General features: G+C 43.2%; 1 protein-coding gene across 1 annotated transcript; it reads right to left on the bottom strand.

Annotated features, from left to right (window-relative positions):
- Window positions 1–2,965: 2,965 nt before the first annotated feature.
- On the bottom strand, window positions 2,966–19,638 carry mpp4b (MAGUK p55 scaffold protein 4b; the record flags this gene model as incomplete). The annotated part of the gene is made up of 20 exons (XM_083989064.1): window positions 2,966–3,157; window positions 3,875–4,009; window positions 4,144–4,252; window positions 4,352–4,445; window positions 4,536–4,616; window positions 5,772–5,945; window positions 6,589–6,630; window positions 6,725–6,739; window positions 6,885–6,905; window positions 7,006–7,065; window positions 7,248–7,306; window positions 9,211–9,407; window positions 9,490–9,564; window positions 10,302–10,387; window positions 11,160–11,241; window positions 15,156–15,287; window positions 18,777–18,860; window positions 18,963–19,040; window positions 19,348–19,469; window positions 19,581–19,638. The coding sequence occupies 20 exons, from the start codon at window positions 19,636–19,638 to the stop codon at window positions 2,966–2,968; spliced, it is 1,896 nt and encodes a 631-aa protein (XP_083845190.1).
- Between the last annotated feature and the right edge of the window lie 1,037 nt (window positions 19,639–20,675).

Here is a 20,675-nt window from a genome sequence, read left to right as displayed (position 1 = left end):
TGCTGCATAAGAAAATATACAAAGAAAAAAAGCTCATTAGAAAAATGAAGAGGATTTAATTATGAATATTATGTTATCAAGTAATTTGTACAAATCCTGACTCACCAGCTGTGTCCTGACTTCATGTGAAAACATAGAGAAAAGACATTGATATGACTGTTAGATAAAGATAAAAATGACATCACAGTTGTTATGTAATGATAGAGGAACAGACACCTGAACCCACCTGAGCATTGTGGGAAGTGTTCTCTGTCCACGCTGAAGAGAGAAAAGATAGAAGAAAGAAAAATACTAAGAATAATTAAAAATAAATCTGAACTTTACAGATCAATCAAATGCAGCATGAATCATGAACACACCGTGAAGAGAAGCTGTTCAAGCGACACGCTTACATAACAGCTGAGCCGCTTTAGATTTTAATTTAAATGAACATTTTCTTCCTCCTGCGGTTAAATCCATACGTTTCAGCCTGGAGTTAAATCCTTTATACGGTTGTTGTCTTTCTGGCCATTTCACCCAAGAACCAAGAAGCAGCGGAGTAACATCCTGGCTGTAAACAGTCCTCGGCTCAATCTGTGTTCATACTCTACATCTGCCAGCAGCGAGGATTACTCAGGCCAGAGGTCAGACCTGCTTTCAGACTCTTGAGGCTGTGTGAGTCTATTTGTGTGAAACAAGGAGGCAACGTCTGTGTAATCTCCCTGACCACGCTTGTGTGGAGGTGGTGGATAAACACATGACACATGGTCCCTAAACACACTAAGACAACTCCTCAATGGGATTCCCCTGCTTTTCAGGTTTTTTAACCCTCCTGTTGTCCTTATGGGTCAAATTGACCCAATCTTCCTTCCTCCATCCTTTCCTTCCTTACTCCCTTCCTTCTTTCCACAGTCCTTTTCCCCTTCCTTCCTTCCTTCCTTGAACCAATCTGTTCCCTCTCTCCATCTTTCTTTCCTTCCTTTCTCCCTTCCTTCTTCCCTTCCTTCCTCTCATCTTTCCCTCCGTTCATCCTTCTGCTTCCTTCCTTGACCCAATCTGTTTCCTTTCTCCATCTTTCCTTAATTTTTCCCCTCTTTCTTTCCCTTCGTCCTTCCTTCTTTCCCTTCATCCTACCTTCCTTCCTTACTTCCCTTCATCCTTCCTTCCTTCCTTCTTTCCCTTCGTCCTTCCTGCCCTTTGAGACAAACTGTTTGTAAAAATGGGCTATACAAATAAAATTGCCTTCCTTCCTTCCTTCATTCCTTTTTCCCCTTTGTCCTCCCTTCCTTGACCCGGGAGGACAACAGGAGGGTTAAAGGCTGAAATGTGGTTTTAGTTCAGATTTTTTAAATTATTATTATTTATATATTTTAATTAATCAGACTTTTAATTGTTTAACTGTTTTTTATCAGTGTCTGTCATGTGAATAATGAAAACAGTGCGTTTTTACTTAACATGACTGTATCTTGTTATTTATTTCATAAATTCATCTAAAAATCTCCCAAAAATCAACATTGTTTTGTTGAATGTGAGTGACTCACCTGTGGAAGAGGGGGAAGCTCCCTAGGTCGCATTTTCTATGATAAAAAAAATTAATTAGCAATATTTACAACCAACTTTACGTTACAACAGTGTTTCTATGGCAACGTTTACTCAGTTGCAACCGAGACCCGGAGGTAACGGGTCGTTTGGTCGTTTCCGTTAGTTAAAAAAAAGAAAGAAGATATTTATGAACTATACGAACAGTAATCTACAGAAAAATAAAAGACATGTAACTTCAATGCATTTAGAAATATTACTTTAAAGTGGTCGTGGAAATAACATTTAGCGTTTAGCTATTAGCCTGGTAGCCGCTTTAACGTCCGTTATTACAGCGAATAAACGTCCATTACCTTTGAGCCTCCTCCTGTGTCCATTATTCCGCAATTCTCCTAAAACTCCTTTAAATGTTCATCCAGCGGGGTCATCTGTGGTTTATAAGGCACATTTTAAAGGCAGGACTAGTTTTTAAAGCGAATTAACTATTAGTTTCATTGTTGTTGACTTTATCTGGACTCTCCGGAAACGGCTAGCCGGACGTATTTCTGAGTAGCACACTTGACTTCCTGTGGTTTCAAAATAAAAGTCCACACATGAAAGTTCAGTAAATTATTGACTAAATGAATGAATCAAAAACTAAAAAGCTATTATAATTCATTTATTAACGTCAAACACCGTTACAAATATCAAAATGCCATTGTTTTGTTTGCACTTTTGTTGCATTTTACCCTGAAAATATGGTTCTCATTGCATAATTTGAATGAAATAAGGACACAAAGTGTTTGTTTTTTTTAAGAACTTGCCAAACACAACATTTAGTTAATCTTTTGTGAATTTCAAACACCTTTTTTTCCAAAGTTGCACTTTTAGCTATACCAAAACACAAAAGAATGACAGAAATGACAAAAAAAACAAAACATTTAACAAGATTGAAAAAACAACAACATTGCTCTCTAGCATGTAAACATCAAATGAAAAAATATCATATCTGAGCGGGGAGCAGGGCAAGAAATGAACATTTTATAATTGTATCAAAGCTGCATGCAAAGCAGGAAGTTACCATTTGTATTAGCGGTCCGACTATAATCCTGCAGTTTCAGACCTGCACTAGAGGAAGGCGCCCCTGGTTGCAGGGCAAACTGTAATCATCTAAAAACGCGAGATAAATGAGAAGAAACAAAACGGTGACAGTCTGACAGAGTTTCAGGGATTTCTTTGGGCTTGAGTCCAGCTTCATCTTGTCTTTAGGGATTTGAAACGACTTAAGAACCAGATCAAGCACGAAACCAAAGCAACCAGATCAAAATATTTCCTTTTTTTCATGCCCTACTCCCCTAAAACATGCAGTATTAGACATACAACAAATTGATTTCAATGTCAGTCTTCAAAATGTGCTGCCATGATAAATAAATCTCTCTTGTGCCCTCGTCTTTCCCTCCGTCCTCTCCTACGACCCGGCGGTGGGTCGTATCCAGCTGGCGGGGACCCACTGCGGCTCGTCCTGCGCCCGCCTCACCGCCGTCAGCAGCTGGACGCACGAGTCCTGCAGCTCATCGTTGACGATCACGTGGTCAAAAAACTGCCCGAAGTGGAGCTCGATCTTCCGGGATGCCTCCTCCATCTCCTGGAAGTCTTCATTCTGTTGGAGGACAGGAACAAATCTCCTTTTACTTCATTTGCTACCATTCTTTTTTATTATTATCCAATGTGGTGTAGTGTATATTACCTATTTGCTTCTTTTTTATTTTAAATATTTATTTAGTATTTATTATACACAATTGCAACCATACACACACACACACACACAAAAAGAAAATATCATACAGTGAGCGAAAAGGGAATAGGCTTATATTTGCCTCTCCTTTACACTCTATGAAATTAAATTGCCTAGAATGTCAGCAGTCCAAAATAATAAGATGAAAGTAATCATTACTGTATTTTATAATTTTTCATTATTTTACATTTCAAGGCTTTCTTAAAACTCAACAAAGAACTACATGTCTTCAACTCATCACTGAGCTTATTCCACATTTTAACTCCTAAGACTGAAACACATTTGTATTTTATATTAGTTCTCACTTTACACATTTCAATCAATCAATTCAATCAATAACCCTCTTAAATTATAGTTTCCTTTTCTTAATTTAAATAACTGAAGGATACAAGCTGGAAGGCTGTTGTTCCTTACTTGAAAAATGATTTCCATTGTCTTTAGGAACACAATATCTGAACATTTTAATGCATTAGATCTTAAAAATAAATCTCTACCATTCTTTTTTTTATTATCTGATGTGGTGTAGTGTATATTATCTATTTGCTTCTTTTTTATTTTAAATATTTGATCATGTTATCTTACTTTGAACGGTCGGTCGACGTAGTAGTTGGTGGTGATGTATGAATCCTGTCTGGTCTCCCTGAGGCGCTCCAGAGGTGGAGGCTTCACGTAGATGACGTAGGCCCTCAGCATGTGTGTCCTCACCGCCTGGATGGCCTGAAGAAAGAACATTTAGATCAAATAAGACAGTGTTTATATTCTAATTTAAATGCTTGGTTAACAGAATGACATTAATCCAAACATTTCAGCTTTAAAACATCACATCCACTCTCTCTCCGTGTTGTATTTACATTTGGCTCGATGTCGATCACGCAGATTTTTCCGCTGTTTAAAACTTCCCTCACTGACTCGATGCTGGTGCCGTACAGACTCCCTTTATACTCCCCGTACTCCAGAAACCTGTCCAACACACAATCAGCTTTTATCAAACACACACAGGAAAACAGCAGCTTTCTGCAGACTTTAGAGAAATCACATCACACCATGAATCATTTGCACCTGTTGTTATAAACCATGTTGTCGAAGATTTCTCGGCTGGTGTAGAAATATTCTCTCCCAGACTCCTCGTATCCTCGGGGTGCTCTTGTGGTATCTGGGCGAGAAAAAAAAAAGAAACTCACATTTTATAAAAATATATATTACAAGAGCACTAATTACATAATGACTAATGATAAAAACATACGAGGTACAGCTCCCTGGAAGACGTTGGGATTCATTTCAACCAAACGCCTCCGAAGTTCATTCACACCGACACCGGTCGGACCTGAGGGAAAACAAACACACTGATAAACTCATCTGATCTTTCTGTAAAGCTTCACTTTAGTTTGTTCTATTGTGGATTAAATATTTATGTGAAAACTACAAGATGGTCTCTTCCTACATAGGGGAATTTTCCTGCATATGATGATGAGATACAGCAGCAAGGCAGGTTTTTTTTAACGGGATAGTTCAACATTTTGGCAAATTGGTCCATCGCCATAATCCCTATAGTCATAGCAGTAGGTTCGTTACCTTTAATTGCCGGTGCAAGCTGTTTTTAGAACGGTGGAGCAGAGCCGTGAGCTGCTCAGAGCTACGCTACGGAGGCTCATTATGGGATTTCTTGGTTTCCCTCATCAAACTCATCAAATACACAATCCAACAACTCCACAACGCTCTGGTGGACAAGTTGTGAGCTGCACATTCACCACACTATGAGATAATAACACAACGTTACCACACAGAGTTGTTTTAGAGGTAAATACAGAGACTGCTTGCTCAAAAACTGCCCCTGACAGGAACGCTCATCAGTGGTTTTGCATGAATTTCCCTCTAAAACAACTCTGTCTGGTAACGTTGTGTTATTATCTCATAGCGTGGTGAATGTGCAGGTCACAACTTGTCCACCACAGCGTTGTGGAGTTGTTGGATTGTGTATTTGATGAGGGATACCAAGAAATCCCATGAACCTACAGCGCTATGACTATAGGGATTATGGCAATGGGCCAATTTACCAAAATGCTGAACTATACCTTTAACATATTAGTAATAATAACTAACAAAGTGTTCAAATGATTGCACCTAATTATGTCATTTATTTTAATTTTATATCCAGAACAGTAGAAGTATATCACTCATTACATGTTCCCTATTGTTCAGTGTTGTATGTTGATCAGTGACAGAGTGTGAAGATGAATTTCCCTATGGGACAATAAAGGCATTCTATCTATCTATCTATCTATCTATCTATCTATCTATCTATCTATCTATCTATCTATCTATCTATCTATCTATCTATCTCTATCTATCTATCTATCTATCTATCTATCTATCTATCTATCTATCTATCTATCTATCTATCTATCATTAAACCCCGGTTGCTGCTGTGCTGTCCCGTTCTTGTCGCCCCTGAGTCAGAGTGTTGGTAAACTAACTGTACCTATCAGGGCGATGAGGCGGTTCGTGTCCTGCGGGTGGCGCTGGTAGCGCACCACCTCCTCGTAGGGGCTGTTGAGGGCGCTGTGGCAGCTGCTGGGGCAGCGGGTGTGGCAGGACGGCTGGGTGGTGCTGTGGAAGCGCCGCCGGCACAGACGCATGCTGCGCCTGAAGCCCGCTGGAAAAGAAAACGTTAAAAATAACAATAAACCGACAGATCGTGGAGGAATGAATCACAGAGTCGATCGTGTTCATGGCTGAGGACTAGGGTTGCAAAATTCCGTGAATTTTCAAAGTTGGAAAATTTCCATGGGAATTTATATGGGAATTAATGGGAATATATGGGAATAAACGGGAATAAATCCGAAATTTACAAAAATTTAAGGTTGGTCGTTAACAGGGAACTTAAGTATAGTTGGAGGGAATATATTGTAGCATAATCTTGTCTAAAACAACCAGATTTAATGCAAGTACACTTGAATATCTAGGCTATTCCTCAATCACATGCACACAGCACACTGCTTACTTTTTATTTTATTTGGGGGGGGGTAGTAATATTTTACTCAACATTCATCATGTTTTTGTTGTTCAGTAAAAGAATTGATTGTTCATACAAGAATTAAAAGTTGATAAAGTTCTACTCACAAATAAATCAGTTGAAATGTTTTTTAATTGTATTATTTTGCATGGATGTCTGCTTATGACAAAACAAAATATTTGCATTTATGTTTGGACATGATACAGTTTGTTTAAATGACCCCCAATTTCCAGTTAATTCCCAGTTAATTCCCATAAATTTTGTAACCCTACTGAGGACTCACCTAAATAAATCCCTTCGATGTTGCTGCTGAAGTCATCCTCCTCTGGTTTGATAAAGGAGGAGATGATGATGAGTAAGAATTTAAATTAAAAAGAGAAAATACTGAGGCTGCGACAGATTCATAGATGTTTTCTCACCGTCTCGGAGCTCCTCTGACATTTCCCCGTCAGACAGCAGTCGGGTTTGGGAGAGAAACAGCGACAGGAGCTTCAGATTTGAGGAGGTGGGGTGACAGGAAACAAGAGCGACGCTGCTTTGTTTTTGTGACATTCAGAATCAAAACAAGGACTTACCTACCAGATTCAAATGCCTCCTCATCTGTAGGAGAGAAAAAACACACAGGGAGATTAATCACAAAGCAGCGATGGCACAATAAGTCTGATTAAAAGAGCATGAGAAGCAGCGAGGGAGGATTTACCTGCTTCAACACACTTCTCATCGAGGGCCATCAAGTCTTCCTCTGTGTGGGGAGAAGAAACTGTCACATCTGCAGCTCCACATATAAATAAATGTGCAGCATTTTGAATCGTCCTCTCTCCTTACCTTCTTCTACTGTGCTCACTTGAGTTAGCGTGAAGCAAAACACAACAAAAACTCAATGAAACCCAAGTTGTGCAACAGTTTAGACTTAAATTTAGAGACAAACGTGGATGAACTCACAGGTCTGCATGCAGCCGTGTGGCTGATAAGGCTGAGACCACCAGAACTCCCTCTGTTTCCTGTGGCGACACAGATTCAGGCTTTAAAGGGATAGTAGCATTTTTTTTTTAAGAGTTGGGTTGTATGATCTACAAATAGCCCCTAAGTACTTTAATTGCAGTAGAAGACTCTCTGCACTCCTCCCGTTAGCAACACCAGCCCTCAAAGTGCAGGAAAAATGCAGTTAACGGCCTATTTTCGTGGCCTAAAAGAGGTTTTACCTGAAAAAAAAAACCCACAGTTCCATTGTTTGCAGGAAAAACTGCATTTTTCCTGCAAACAATGGAACTGTGGGGTTTTTTTTCAGGTAAAACGTCTTTTAGGCCGTGAAAATAGGCCGTTTCTTTGGATCTGTTCACAACACTGTATGTTGTAAATCTCTGGGCAGGGCTATTATGGGCTGGCGTTGCTAACGGGAGGAGTGCAGAGAGTCTTCTACTGCAATTAAAGTACTTAGGGGCTATTTGTAGATCATACAACCCCACTTTTAAAAAAAATGCTACTATCCCTTTAATGATCACATCACACCTCCTACTGCAAACATACTGTTGGTTATCTAACAGCTTTATTTAGAGTCATTAGCAGGGATGAGTATTCACACTCAGGTCACAGGGAAAGCTGCATCAGATCTCTGCTCAAGTTTTGATTCTTTGATCAAAGTGATACAGATATGGGCCGTGTGGGTCATATAGCTCAGTGGGTTGAGCGGGCGTCAGACTCCCTATACTAATTTTTAGACTTGTTTTTTCCTATTCTGTTATGAGTTTCCATATGTCTGCTTCATTTATTTCCTTTCTTTATCTTTTATTTCTTTATTTTTTTCTTCTTTTCTTCCAAGTTTAGTTTGGTGTGTTGTTTGTGGTTGTTGTTGCTTTATTAATGCATGACCCACTTGGCTTGCTTGGTTCAGGATAATTGTCTTTGTTAAATATTTGAACATGTATGCAAGTGTGTGTATATTTATATGTGTATATTCAGTTTGAGTATTATGAACTTTAAAAATGTTTTAATATTGTAACTGTGGACCCCGGGAAGAATAGTGGCTGCTGAGGCAGTGAGTAATGGGGATCTAGAATAAACTAATAAACTAATTAAAGGCATAAAAAGCCAAAAAATATATTAAGTGACATGGGCTGGGAACCCTGTTTGATTAAACAGAAAGGGGAAATGCTTAGGCTTTGGAATCGCTTGTCTTCTATGCCAGAGGATAGAATAGCCAAAAAAGTCATTAGATGGGATAAAACACATAACTATCCCTGGTATTGTGACATGAAAGCTATTTTTAGCGAGGCTGATCAACAACATGTATATTGTTCAGAACCCGATGTGACTTTGCCACTGGATAGATCCAAGAGATCTTTATGTGCCCAGTTGAGGGCTGGATTCTCCCTCTGGCAATAGAAGTAGGCCGGTTTAACTCAGTACCTGAGGATGAAAGACTCTGCACATTATGTAATTTAAATGTAATTGAGGATGAACTGCATTTTGTGTTTCATTGTCCGTTATATGACGAAGCCAGAACAGGCAGTTTTTGTTTCAGAAAATGCAAAATGTGAAACCTGAGTTGTTTTGGGCTGATGATGATGAGGTAAAGTTGGAATGGTTCTTCAGAAAAGAAGTCTTTACTAGAGCTACTTTCATAAAAGGTGCCTGGTCAAAAAGAAAAAGTGAATTATTTATGTGAATTCCATGTGGTTTCTGTTTTTGTTTGGTTTTGTCTGTGCTCAGATTATTTTGTTTGGTGTCTAAATATGATGATAATGTGTCTTGTAAGCCCTTATAGGCTGCATGGGCGCCTTAATTGGTGCACGACACGTAAATAAATATAAATTCATTCAAAATGCATTAAAAAAAAAAGTGATACAGATAAAAATCATGAGTTAAGCATCATAAATAAAAGTCAAAATCTAAAAAGCGTCCTGACCGTTTGAGCAGGATGGTGGAGGGGATGAGGCCGGCACAGGCCGTGTTACTGGGCAGTTTCTTGGCCTGCCACCAGAGGGCGTCCGTCTGGTCCACGATCTCCAGGACGTCGCCTTTTCGGAAGCTCATGCCGGCGTCGGCGCAGGGGATGGCCGGGTCCTGCTGGGGGCTGTAGTCGGCCATGGCGCGCACGTACAGCTGACACACCGAGACAATCAGGTCAGAGTCAGGACACGAGGAGGAAGAGAGACAGTAAGAGGAGGCAGAGACCAGGACTCACCATCGTCTGGTTGTGGACCGGCCTCTCCGTGATGGGGATCACCTTAAACATGATGGTGCCTTGTGACCGCGCTTGCTGAAACAAAACGGATTCATTAGCAGAGTCCTTAAAGGGATAGTAGCATTTTTTTAAAAGTGAGGTTGTATGATCTACAAATAGCTCCTAAGTACTGTCTTCTCTGCACTCCTCCCGTTAGCAACGCCAGCCCATAATAGCCCTGCCCAGAGATTTACAACATACATTGTTGTGAATGGACCCAAAGAAACGGCCTATTTTCGTGGCCTAAAAGAGGTTTTACCAGAAAAAAAATACACAGTTTCATTGTTCGCTATAATATAATTTTTTCCAGCCCCTCAAAGTGCAGGAAAAACACAGTTTTTATTTGGACCTAATCAACTGCTGATCGGCGGGCGCTAACCCTGGGCGGAGGGATACGTGAGTTGGTTAGGTCCAAATAAAAACTGTGTTTTTCCTGCACTTTGAAGGGCTGGAAAAAATTATATTATAGCGAACAATGGAACTGTGTATTTTTTTTCAGGTAAAACCTCTTTTAGGCCACGAAAATAGGCCGTTTCTTTGGGTCCATTCAGAACAATGTATGTTGTAAATCTCTGGGCAGGGCTATTATGGGCTGGCGTTGCTAACGGGAGGAGTGCAGAGAGTCTTCTACTGCAATTAAAGTACTTAGGGGCTATTTGTAGATCATACAACCCCACTTTTTAAAAAAACGCTACTATCCCTTTAAGAAGCTGTAATGACTTTTGCTTTTAAATGAACTCTTATGGAAGAAACAGGAAGTGTAAGTGACCCACCACAACCTGGATGACCTGCTCAGGCTCCATCCCATCCACAGGGAAACCATTCACCTCCATGATCCTGTCCCCTGCGTGGAGCAGACCTACACACACACACACACATGGTCGTATCAAAAATATGCAGTCGACTAACTGGCAACATTCAACCAGGGCCGTTGTATAGGGGAGAAAGGTGATGATAATTCTAGGGGCCCAGCGGCCAGTGGGGCCCATAAAAAACCCCAGTAGTCTAATCTTTGTATGACTGATTTATTCTGCGTAAGACCCTGACTAATACTCATAGTACACTGTAAAAACTCTACATCTTTCCAAGAATATTTGTCTTATTTCTTGTCCAAATGTCTAATTTCTAGTCAAAACTAATCTCTTTCCACTTAAAATAAGACTCATTACCTAAAAATGTACTTGTTTTTAGATCATTTTCACTTAAATCCACAATAAATAGAAAAATCTGCCAGTGAAAGTAAGTTTTTTGTGCTTGTAATAAGGAAGAAAAACAGATTTTTTCTACTTATTCCAAGTGAAAATCTGCTTGAAAGAAGTAAAAAGTGTCTAAACAAGCTGCTTTTTATATGATGAGTCTTATTTTAAGTATAATGAGATTTGTTTTGACTAGAAATGACATTTTGACTAGAAATAAGACAAATATTCTTGCTAAGATACTTGAGTTTTTGCAGTGTAATGCTGCATTAGCATCAAAACAAAGAAGGCTAAATAAAAAACGATAATACATACGTAGTCTAAGAAAAAAAAAGGAAAAGTTAGGGGGAGGGGCCCACTTTAGTATTCTTTAAGGGGGCCCAGAATTCCTAGCAACGGCCCTGCTTCAACACAATCCTCATTAACAGTGCTCACCGCTTCGGTCGGCCAGCCCTCCATGAATCACCCGAGCGACGAAGATCTCCCCTGTGATGTCGTTTCTCTTTATCGTCGCTCCCTGGAACAAACAAGACGACAAAACACTGAGCAGCTGAACAACCTGGAACAAGACGGTCGGTCGAGTCGAAACCAACCACACGGATAAAGAGGAATAAAACAGATGGAGTGAGAAACGACGACAGGATGTGATGGAAATGGAAGAGGAGTCACTTCAAGACAAAAAACAACAGAGGAAAAAGTCTTGGCATGAAGAATCCACACGATGATGAGGATGAGATGGTGGAAGGAAAACCAGAAAAAAAGTGTCAACTACCACTGTGCTATTCGATGAGGATGCAAGAAGATCAGATCGTTCCTAGGACACTCTTCTGCGTCTCTCACGTCGCCTTCTTCCTCTTCTTCTTCCTCTGGTTGGATCGACCTCCTTTTGCCGCCGATTTGGTCTGGTCCTGGTCCGGCTCATCCAGCACCAGCAGCCCGTTGGTTAAGGGATGCTTAAGGGACGACGCCGGGGGATCGGAGCGATGCGTGCGCTTCTTCTGCTGCGGGGAGGAGGAAGAGGCGTTTTTGTTCTTGTTTTTGTCCTTCAGGGAAGCTCGAGGAGATCCGCGACAGGACACGGAGAGACAGCCGGTCCCCTGGGAGGTGGACGGAGCGTCATGGAGGCTGCTGAAGGAGCTGGAGGAGGAGGAGGAGGAGCTAGAGGATGGAAGAGATGGGAAGGAACATCTGGACTGGTGCGTCAGAGATGGACGATGCTCAGGTGCAGGTGCAGGTGCAGGTGCAGGTGCGGGTGCGGGTGCGGGTGCGGGTGCGGGTGCGGGTGCGGGTGCGGGTGCAGGTGCAGGTGCAGGTGCAGGTGCAGGTTTCGAGGCGGCGAGGAGCACCTGCAGCCGGTCCACCACCTGCGTGAGGAGGACCAAGGCGTGCGAGTTGTCCCGCACCGTCTCGGTCATGCGCTCCGTGGCTGCCGCCATCTTCTCCCCCAGCAGCCGGACGTCCCGCGTGCTGGTCTCCATGGAGCTGGCGGCCAGCTGCACCGTCGTCCGCAGCTCGTCCAGGCTCTCCTGCTTGGCCAGTTCCACCGGGGGCGGGGCCACTACGTCCGAGATGCGGCGGCGAGGGCAACGGCGGGGATGCATGGGGCTGGGAGGGGCCGTGTGGACGTGACGAGGGCTCTGGATGCGGAGATGCTGAGGCAGTCCCGGCTGCAGGTAGTCGTCCAGGTTGGGGTAGTAGGGCACGGAGAGGCACGGCGGCGTCATGGGCCAACGGCGAGAAGCGGGAAGCGGGGAGGGGGGGGCGTCGGCCGACTCTCCTGTCTCGTCTTCATTCCCACTGTCCAGCTCTTCTATGACGTTGTCTCCAATGAGAAAAGAAAGAGAGAGAGTTGAAGGGATAATAGTTCAATATTTTTGGCAAATTGGCCCATTGCCATAATCCCTATAGTCGTAGCAGTAGGTTTGTTACCTTTAATTGTCGGTGCAAGCTGTTTTTAGAACAGCAGAGCAGAGCCGTGAGCTGCTCAGAGCTACGCTTTGGAGGCTGATGGGATTTCTTGGTTTCCCTCATCAAACTCATCAAATACACAATCCAACAACTCCACAACGCTCAAGTTGTGAGCTGCACATTCACCACACTATGAGATAACAGTTGTTGAGTTGTTTTCGAGGTAAATGCAGAGACTGTTGATGAAAAACTGTCCCTGAAGGCAACGTGCATCAGCGGTTTTGCATGAATTTCCCTCTACAACAACTCTGTCTGGTAACGTTGTGTTATTATCTCATAGCGTGGTGAATGTGCAGCTCACAACTTGTCCACCAGAGCGTTGTGGAGTTGTTGGATTGTGTATTTGATGAGTTTGATGAGGGAAACCAAGAAATCCCATAATGAGCCTCCGTAGCGTAGCTCTGAGCAGCTCGCGGCTCTGCTCCGCCGTTCTAAAAACAGCTTGCACCGACAATCAAAGGTAACAAACCTACTGCTATGACTATAGGGAATATGGCAATGGGCCAATTTGCCAAAATGTTCAACTATCCCTTTAATCCACAGAAAAGCACAGGAAGATGTGATGAGAGGATGAAGAGGATGGAGAGGTGAACGATGAAGGCGAAGGTGATGTTTCCTGAGAGCATCTTTCAGAAGCTCCTTAAAACCTCAAACTGAAGCTTTTAATCATCCCTTGGATCTATTTTCTTCTTCGAGGCCCGGTCGGACCGTTTTCTGTTCTTACCGATCAGCAGGGAGCCGTAGACCGACGGCGCCGAGCGGTTGGCGCTCTGCTCCCACAGCAGGTCGCTGTAACACATCCTGCACTGGCTCATCTGTTTGCTACAGCACGTCTGACAGCCGCACGTCGGTTTGTGCTGCTGAGGTCGCGCCCCAGATGCCCCAGGCCGATACCCGGCTTCGGTCGGGGGGTAGCTGCCCCTCCGGACCCCGTGCCACGTCGGCGGATCCTCGATGAAACTCGGGCTCTCGGCCCCGAAAGGCACGCCACCGCCTCTTTGGAGCCTCTGGCGGGTGAGCCGCCTCAGGGTGTCCCAGTGACTGTGGACGCCCCCTCTGGGGCTTTTTGCAGAGGGAGGGGGGGCGCTGGGCAGCGGCAGCCCCACTCTCTGCTGGTTGAAGGGCTGCGAGACAAGAGAGTCACTCAAAGGTGGAAGAAAATGTTCAACACAGGATCTGGAAAAACTGGAAAAATGGCAAATTTAATAGGAGTCTGATATGAGCCTATTTTGTTTTTGAATACTTTTGATTTGGTCTTACAACTTCATCTATATGATCTGATAATTTCTTTTCACATTAAAAGGGATTGTTCAACATTTTGCCTAATTCGCCTATTGCCATAATCCCTATAGTCCTATGTATAATCATGTAACATTATGACAGATGAAGCAAATACTCAGAACTACTTTGCGCTTTTGAAATCACTCCGCCCAGCAGCCAAGTCAGGAATGTAGTTCCGGCTACGCATTTGCCTCGAAAACAACTCCACAAGAGTGTTTTGGAGTTGTTGGATTGTGTATTTGATGAGTTTGATGAGGGACAGGGGACCTGTACCATTCACCTCCATTGTGTTCACTCAGCAGCTCACGTCTCTGCCCCGCTGATCTCAAAACAACATGCAACGATAACTGAAGGTAATGAACCTACTGCTATGACTATAGGGATTATGGCAACAGGCGAATTTGCCAAAATGTTGAACTATCCCTTTAACCTACTTTATTAACACACTGGATATCAAATTAAAAGTCTCATCTCCGGTTTTATGTGTTCTGTCAAAGTCAAATAAAAATTGTGAGAGTTTCAAAACCACATTTTCAAATGTAGTGCTTCAGGCATTACAGCGTTTTGAAGACAATATCTGAACTGTGTGATAAAAAAAATAAAAAAAACTCCCGAAAACATCGAAAACAGATCGATTATGGATCAGCGGTTTTTCTTTTCCTGCTGTAGCATCTGCGGACAATTACACAAATGACAGATTATGCAATTCAAACATCTGGTCTACAGCTGGATGCAGCTGTTTGACTTATATCTGGCAGAAACATTAAAATATCCAGCAGCATCTGTTCACACAGGAGCTGAAATATGATCGCTGTGGTCGAAATCATACACTGAAATGTTCTGTACAGCCTAAAGGGTCAGTTCACACAGTTTTCATTGTAATTTCCTCGTCAGAACGAAACCATTTCATCTTTTTTTTGTAGTATGACTTCATTCTCTGTGAGGTTCATCTGATGGGTTTCCCTAATCCCAACCAACCTGTTTTTTTCTGATGAGGGATTAAAAAACAAAACAAAACTCGGGGTGATCCCATCACAGTGTGGCCTGGTTTAGGGTCACATGGTGCCTGAAAAGAGCGCACGCTGGACAACATCGCAGCAAAGAAAAACAAAAGCACGAACAACACAAACTTAATTTCATAACTGCAGTAATGAGGCGGGGGGGTTAAGGCGTGCAGCTCACCAGCGGCTGCTTGTTTTTGACCAGGCAGACGATCCTGGTCGCCTCCTCGTCGTCCGGCAGGTCGTCGGGCATCGGCGGCAGCACCGGCTCGTAGTCCCTCTGGGCCACCGTGTCATGAGCAGAGAGCAGAGCCTAGAAAATGTGCAAAAGTTAAATGGATAGTTCAACATTTTGGCAAATTGGCCCATTGCCATAATCCCTATAGTCATACAGAGACAGTGATTTATTTTATTTTAAAGCACAATGACAAGATTTACGTTTTGTTTTTGAGAAATTAACAAGTGCACCTTTAAGTACTACTTAAAGGGATAGTTCAACATTTTAGCAAATTGGCCAATTGATAGCTTTCATGTGACGTCACGGCCCGTATGGAACGCCCCCCTGGCGGTCAAAACAATCCACTTCCCCGCTGTCCGCGGATTAGGACAAGGCAGAAAAACACACACTGCTCCCTGCTGCTTCAAAAATACCGGTGTTATGGCCCAACTGGTGTCTGATTTAACTGGTTACCGAACCGAACAACAGCTGTGCTGCACTTCCGTCCGCAGATTTGTCACAAATTCACAAATAAAGCCGCAGTTCACATGTTACTGCAGCCAATATGCGTCTGTGAGTGAACCTGTTCCGCCAATCTACAGACATCAGCGCCACACTACTCTCACTAGTCTGCACAACACTGCACACTATGACAAAGCCTGTCATGTTAAAGTTACGAACTAATGGAAAACACTCTGAAAATACGCTAAACAACACCGGTCATCGTCCTCGCCGCGCCGCGGTCGGTCCCGACCCCCGTTACCGTGTCGCTGCCGCCGCGGGCGGTACTGTTGCCGGTGTCCGGTGGCGGCGGTCCCGCCGGGTTACCATCGCCGTCGCCGCCGCCGGTCCTGCTGCTATCGGACCGCCGTCATCGTTGCCGTCGGTAGCGGTGCGTAGCAAAGCTCCGGGGGGTAAAGGGGGGGCAGCTGGTCACCGTGCAGCCCAGCTAAGGGCTCTGGTTTGTGGGTGAGAGGAGCAGGGAGCCTGGGCTCAGTGGGCTGGAGCTCAGACTGTGGAGCTCAGCGGAGCTGCGGTACCAGGACGGTGTTCCCACACAGGAAAGTTACACAGGGATGCAAACGGGTCAGGACCAAAAAAGAGAGGAATTGTCGTGGGGGGGGGGGGGGGGGGGGGGGGCTCACCATTAACAATATCACAGAAAAGTCTATTTCCAGTAGTTAAAAAAAAAATCCTCTAAAAAAAAAGACAGTTGGGATGCATAATGTGTCTCATAACAGTATACTGTGCGTCACGTTATCGCCTCAACCATGGTTGGTGAGAGCAGAAATGTTGTTGTAGGCCTGTGCATATTCTCATTTGTCCAGGTCATAGTATTTCAAAGGAGGTTAAATCGAAAGCAACTGGACTTATACTGAGTCTCCACACCAGATAGTTGGACCAGTCCCAGCCTGGTCAGATGCTACATGAACTGATGAAGCCTCTTGGATGAGAGGTGAAACGTCTTCCTATACTTTTTTTTTTCAAAGGAGGTTAAATCGAAAGCAACTGGACTTAGTTATAATAAGTAAATAACTAAGTCCAGTTGCTTTCGATTTAACCTCCTTTGAAAAAGAAAAAAAAAAAAAAAATTGTTGTAGTGAAATTTTTTTTTGAAACGAGTGAAAACGAGCGCTAATTCGCGTATCTCGCGTATCTCGCGTTTGGTTGCGCGTAAAAGCTCGCGCGAAAAAAAAGCGTTCCTCGTGTTTGAGTGGGAAGCCCCTTTGGGTCTTCCCACCAAACACGATGAAATAGACGAAGACGCGAGGGTCCCGTCGCCATAAAAGAATCGGGTGTATTGCGTCGCAAAAAAAAAAAGTCGCGTCTACCGCGTCTCGCGCCTAATCGCGTCTTTGCGTCACGGCCTTTTACACCGCGGACGTAACGAATAAACGGTGACGGTGTGAACGAACAACATAGAACAGGACCAGACGTGGCGTTGTTTCCTCTTTTCACCGACAGCTCCACTCTCCCTTACTAACACTAACTACTGTTATTGTTGAGAGCAGAGAATTGTGGGATTCGTAGTTTTTGACCAATCGCAGGTTGTGCTCTTTCTTTTTTGTGATTTTCCTGGTTAACACATGTTTTTTTTTTTTTAGGGGCAAATGCGAGCGAAATGCTCGCCCATGGTGGGCATACGAAAATTTAAGAGCTGTCTTATTTAAGTCTTGAACACAATAATTCAACAAATTTAAGACATTTTAAGGCCTAAAAGTGTGTAATGGACATATAGGCCTATATAATGTGTTAGTTTCACTTTAATTGAACACATTCTACATCGCGGAGGCGACTTCTCTCCTTCACCTCTGAAACGGGGCAGAGCTCCGTGGGAAACACCTGCCTGACACAGCAACGGACATGCACGGGGAAAAACGACCGAATGCACGCGGATACCACGCGGATACGTCGCGCGTCAACATTGGAGGTCGGCAGTTATCAGTAGGCTATAACCAGAGACAACCATGAATGAGTTCGCCTCAGTTTCACGTGATTGTCACTGTCAGCCTGTTAGAAAAACATTTTACTGACCCCAGCTGAGACGCTGAGACCCCCCCCCCCCAAAAAAAAACAAAAACTCTTCGGATCTGAACGATTCACACAAGTCACCTAATTGGTCATGAAAAAAGCGAGTTTCGCTTTTCGGCGCGCTGTTTGCATCCCTGGTTACAGGTACATCTCTACCACTTCAATGAGTTCAGAAACATTATTTTAAGATAATAAAAAAACTACAAAATGGGGCTTTTAATCAGAAACCAGTTGAGCCATAACACCGGAGGTATTGGTTGCAAGCGGTGGAGGATGATGGATTCTCCACCAGGTAATAAACATCGCCCAACTGGAGCTTCGGCAGGGAACTGGTCATTTTAAACAGCTCGTATACAGCAGCTGGTGTTGAATATGGGTCACAAGTGCCCAAAACGTCAAAGTTGTTTTTATATCTTTCTTTCTCGGCTGCTGGCAGATGATTTAAGTCATTACTTGGTTGTTTGTCCATAGAAAGTCCATTGCGGGGCCACTTTGGAATGTTGCTTTTTGACCGCCAGGTCCCTGGGAAGTGACGTCAGTGAAAGCTATCAATTGCCATAATCCCTATAGTTTTAGGAGTAGGTTTGTTGCCTTTAATTGTCGGTGCAAGCTATTTTTAGAACAGCGGAGCAGAGCCGCAAGCTGCTCAGAGCTACGCTATGGAGGCTCATTATGGGATTTCTTGGTTTCCCTCATCAAACTCATCAAATACACAATCCAACAACTCCAAAACGGTAAATTCATGCAAAACCCCTGATGCGCGTTCCGGTTGGGGGCAAGCAGCCTCTGCATTTGCCTCAAAAACAACTCAACAACTGTTATTATCTCATTGCGTGGTGAATGTGCAGCTCACAACTTGTCCACCAGAGCGTTTTGGAGTTGTTGGATTGTGTATTTGATGAGTATGATGAGGGAAACCAAGAAATCCCATGAGCCTCCGTAGCGTAGCTCTGAGCAACTTGCGGCTCTGCTCCGCCGTTCTAAAAATAGCTTGCACCGACAATTAAAGGTGACGAACCTAACAGTGTGATAAGTTTGTACGTGAAGTCTCACCTGTAGGTGCGGCTGCCGGAGGAGGCGGTAGAGCTCTTTGGCCTCTTCGGAGCAGCTGGGCAGCGACCTGATGTCGATCAGCAGCTGCACAGACAGGAAACCAGGCATCCATCGGTCAAACACAAAACTTCTACAGAACGCTTTGGAGCAGGACTTTGATATTGTGAAGCGAAATGCGAGCGGCACCTGAAGGGAGAGTCCCGACGCGTAGTCCAGAGCCGGTGCCGGGGAGTCTCTCAGGAACCTCTGCAGACACTCGTACACCTGAGGGAGAAACAGAATCACCGGGTTAAAGGAAACATCCAACCTCACATACTCCGAGGCTGCTGTTACAGATGTGTTATCTTTCTACCTGACATGTGTGCACATCCCATCCTTTTGTTTTTAAAGCTCAGGTGCTGCACCTGCCTGATCTCTGGATTTTAATCTCACAAAAGTTTTTTTTTCCTCTTAATACACCACCAGGCTTCCGGCTGACATAAAACGGACTCGGTCGCATGCAACACCTACTTTAATCTCTCTGATGTATTTTGTTCTGTGGTGAAAACAACTGTGTGTGTGTTTTCCAGACCTTGAGCAGCGACTGCAGCCATGCGGCGTTCAACAGACTGTGGAGGATCTCGGCCCCGTCGATGTCCTCGCTCACCGACTGCCTCACCTCCTCGATCACATCCGTCAGGATCTGACGCAGGCCTACGACACACACACACACACACACACACACACACACACACACACACACTTTTTTAGAGTGTGAAACAAGAAAAAAACTTTAAAAATCATCACTAAATGCGCCACACTGACCGTGTTCTCCGAGCTCACAGTGCGGGTTCAACACCTGAGCCTCTACCGCCTGCCTCATGGTCACAGGACCGGCAACAACCTGGACACATGGAGGACACACAATAAAACCTTTTCATCCTTTCATCCTTGCTTTCATTTTTTTTTTGTCTTATCCTCATATTTGCTCCTTTTGTTTGCTTGTTCTTTTTTGTTTTTGTGTTAATTGATGGTGTTTGACAAAGTTAGAATAGCTTACACTTTTAACTGATTCGTACTATTTCTATTATTCTGAAACATGCATTTAATTTATCTTATTTTCTTATTTATTTGTTTACTATTATTATCTTTTTTATTCTATTTTAATTCATCCATTCTTTTCTCTATTTTATCCCACTACACCTGTCTATTTTACTTCATTTTACCTACTGTTGTGTCTTTCTCGTCTTCTCTTTTTATCTATTTTACCTCATTTGATCTAGTATCTCTCTTATCTTCTCATTCTATCTATTTTACTCCATTTTACCTACTGTAGTGTCTTTCTCCTCTTCTCAATTTTATTTATGTTACTTCATTTTATCTAGTGTTTTCCCCACTGCAAATGAGTGAGTATTAGATAGCGTTTCCCCGATAAAATCCAATGTTATAAAATTATTGTGTGAATGTGAATGTGTATGCAAATTTATGTATGTCCCCCTAACATGTGTTCCCTATATGGCTTGTTATTAACATGTGAAGCACTTTGAGCTGCCATGGGCATGAAAAGTGCTACACAAATAAAGCCTGATTGATTGATTGATTGATTGATTGATTACACACATTTTCTTTATACTATTCTTCAGTGCAATTTTGATGCTATTTGCATGTGTATGTAATTAGTAGTTCTTTTTAAAATACACATACTGTATACAGGATGGTTTATATCATGTGATCAGAGATGGACAGAAAAATGAATTTAAGGAGCTTTTAACTCTTGTTAGTGAGAATGAACTCTTTGAAACCACCTGATGTGCTGCTTTTAGGGGTTAGGGTTTCCTTCACAGACAAACACAGGATTTTAGAAAAAAAAAAGAAAGAAAAAAAGAGCAGACCTGAAAGTAACCAGTACTTTTCAGCCTT

Source organism: Trachurus trachurus, assembly GCF_905171665.1.
Source record: "Trachurus trachurus genome assembly, chromosome: 2".
NCBI lineage: Eukaryota > Metazoa > Chordata > Actinopteri > Carangiformes > Carangidae > Trachurus > Trachurus trachurus.
Note: the sequence above shows the minus strand (reverse complement) of the source record. Positions and strands in the feature narration are given on the sequence as shown.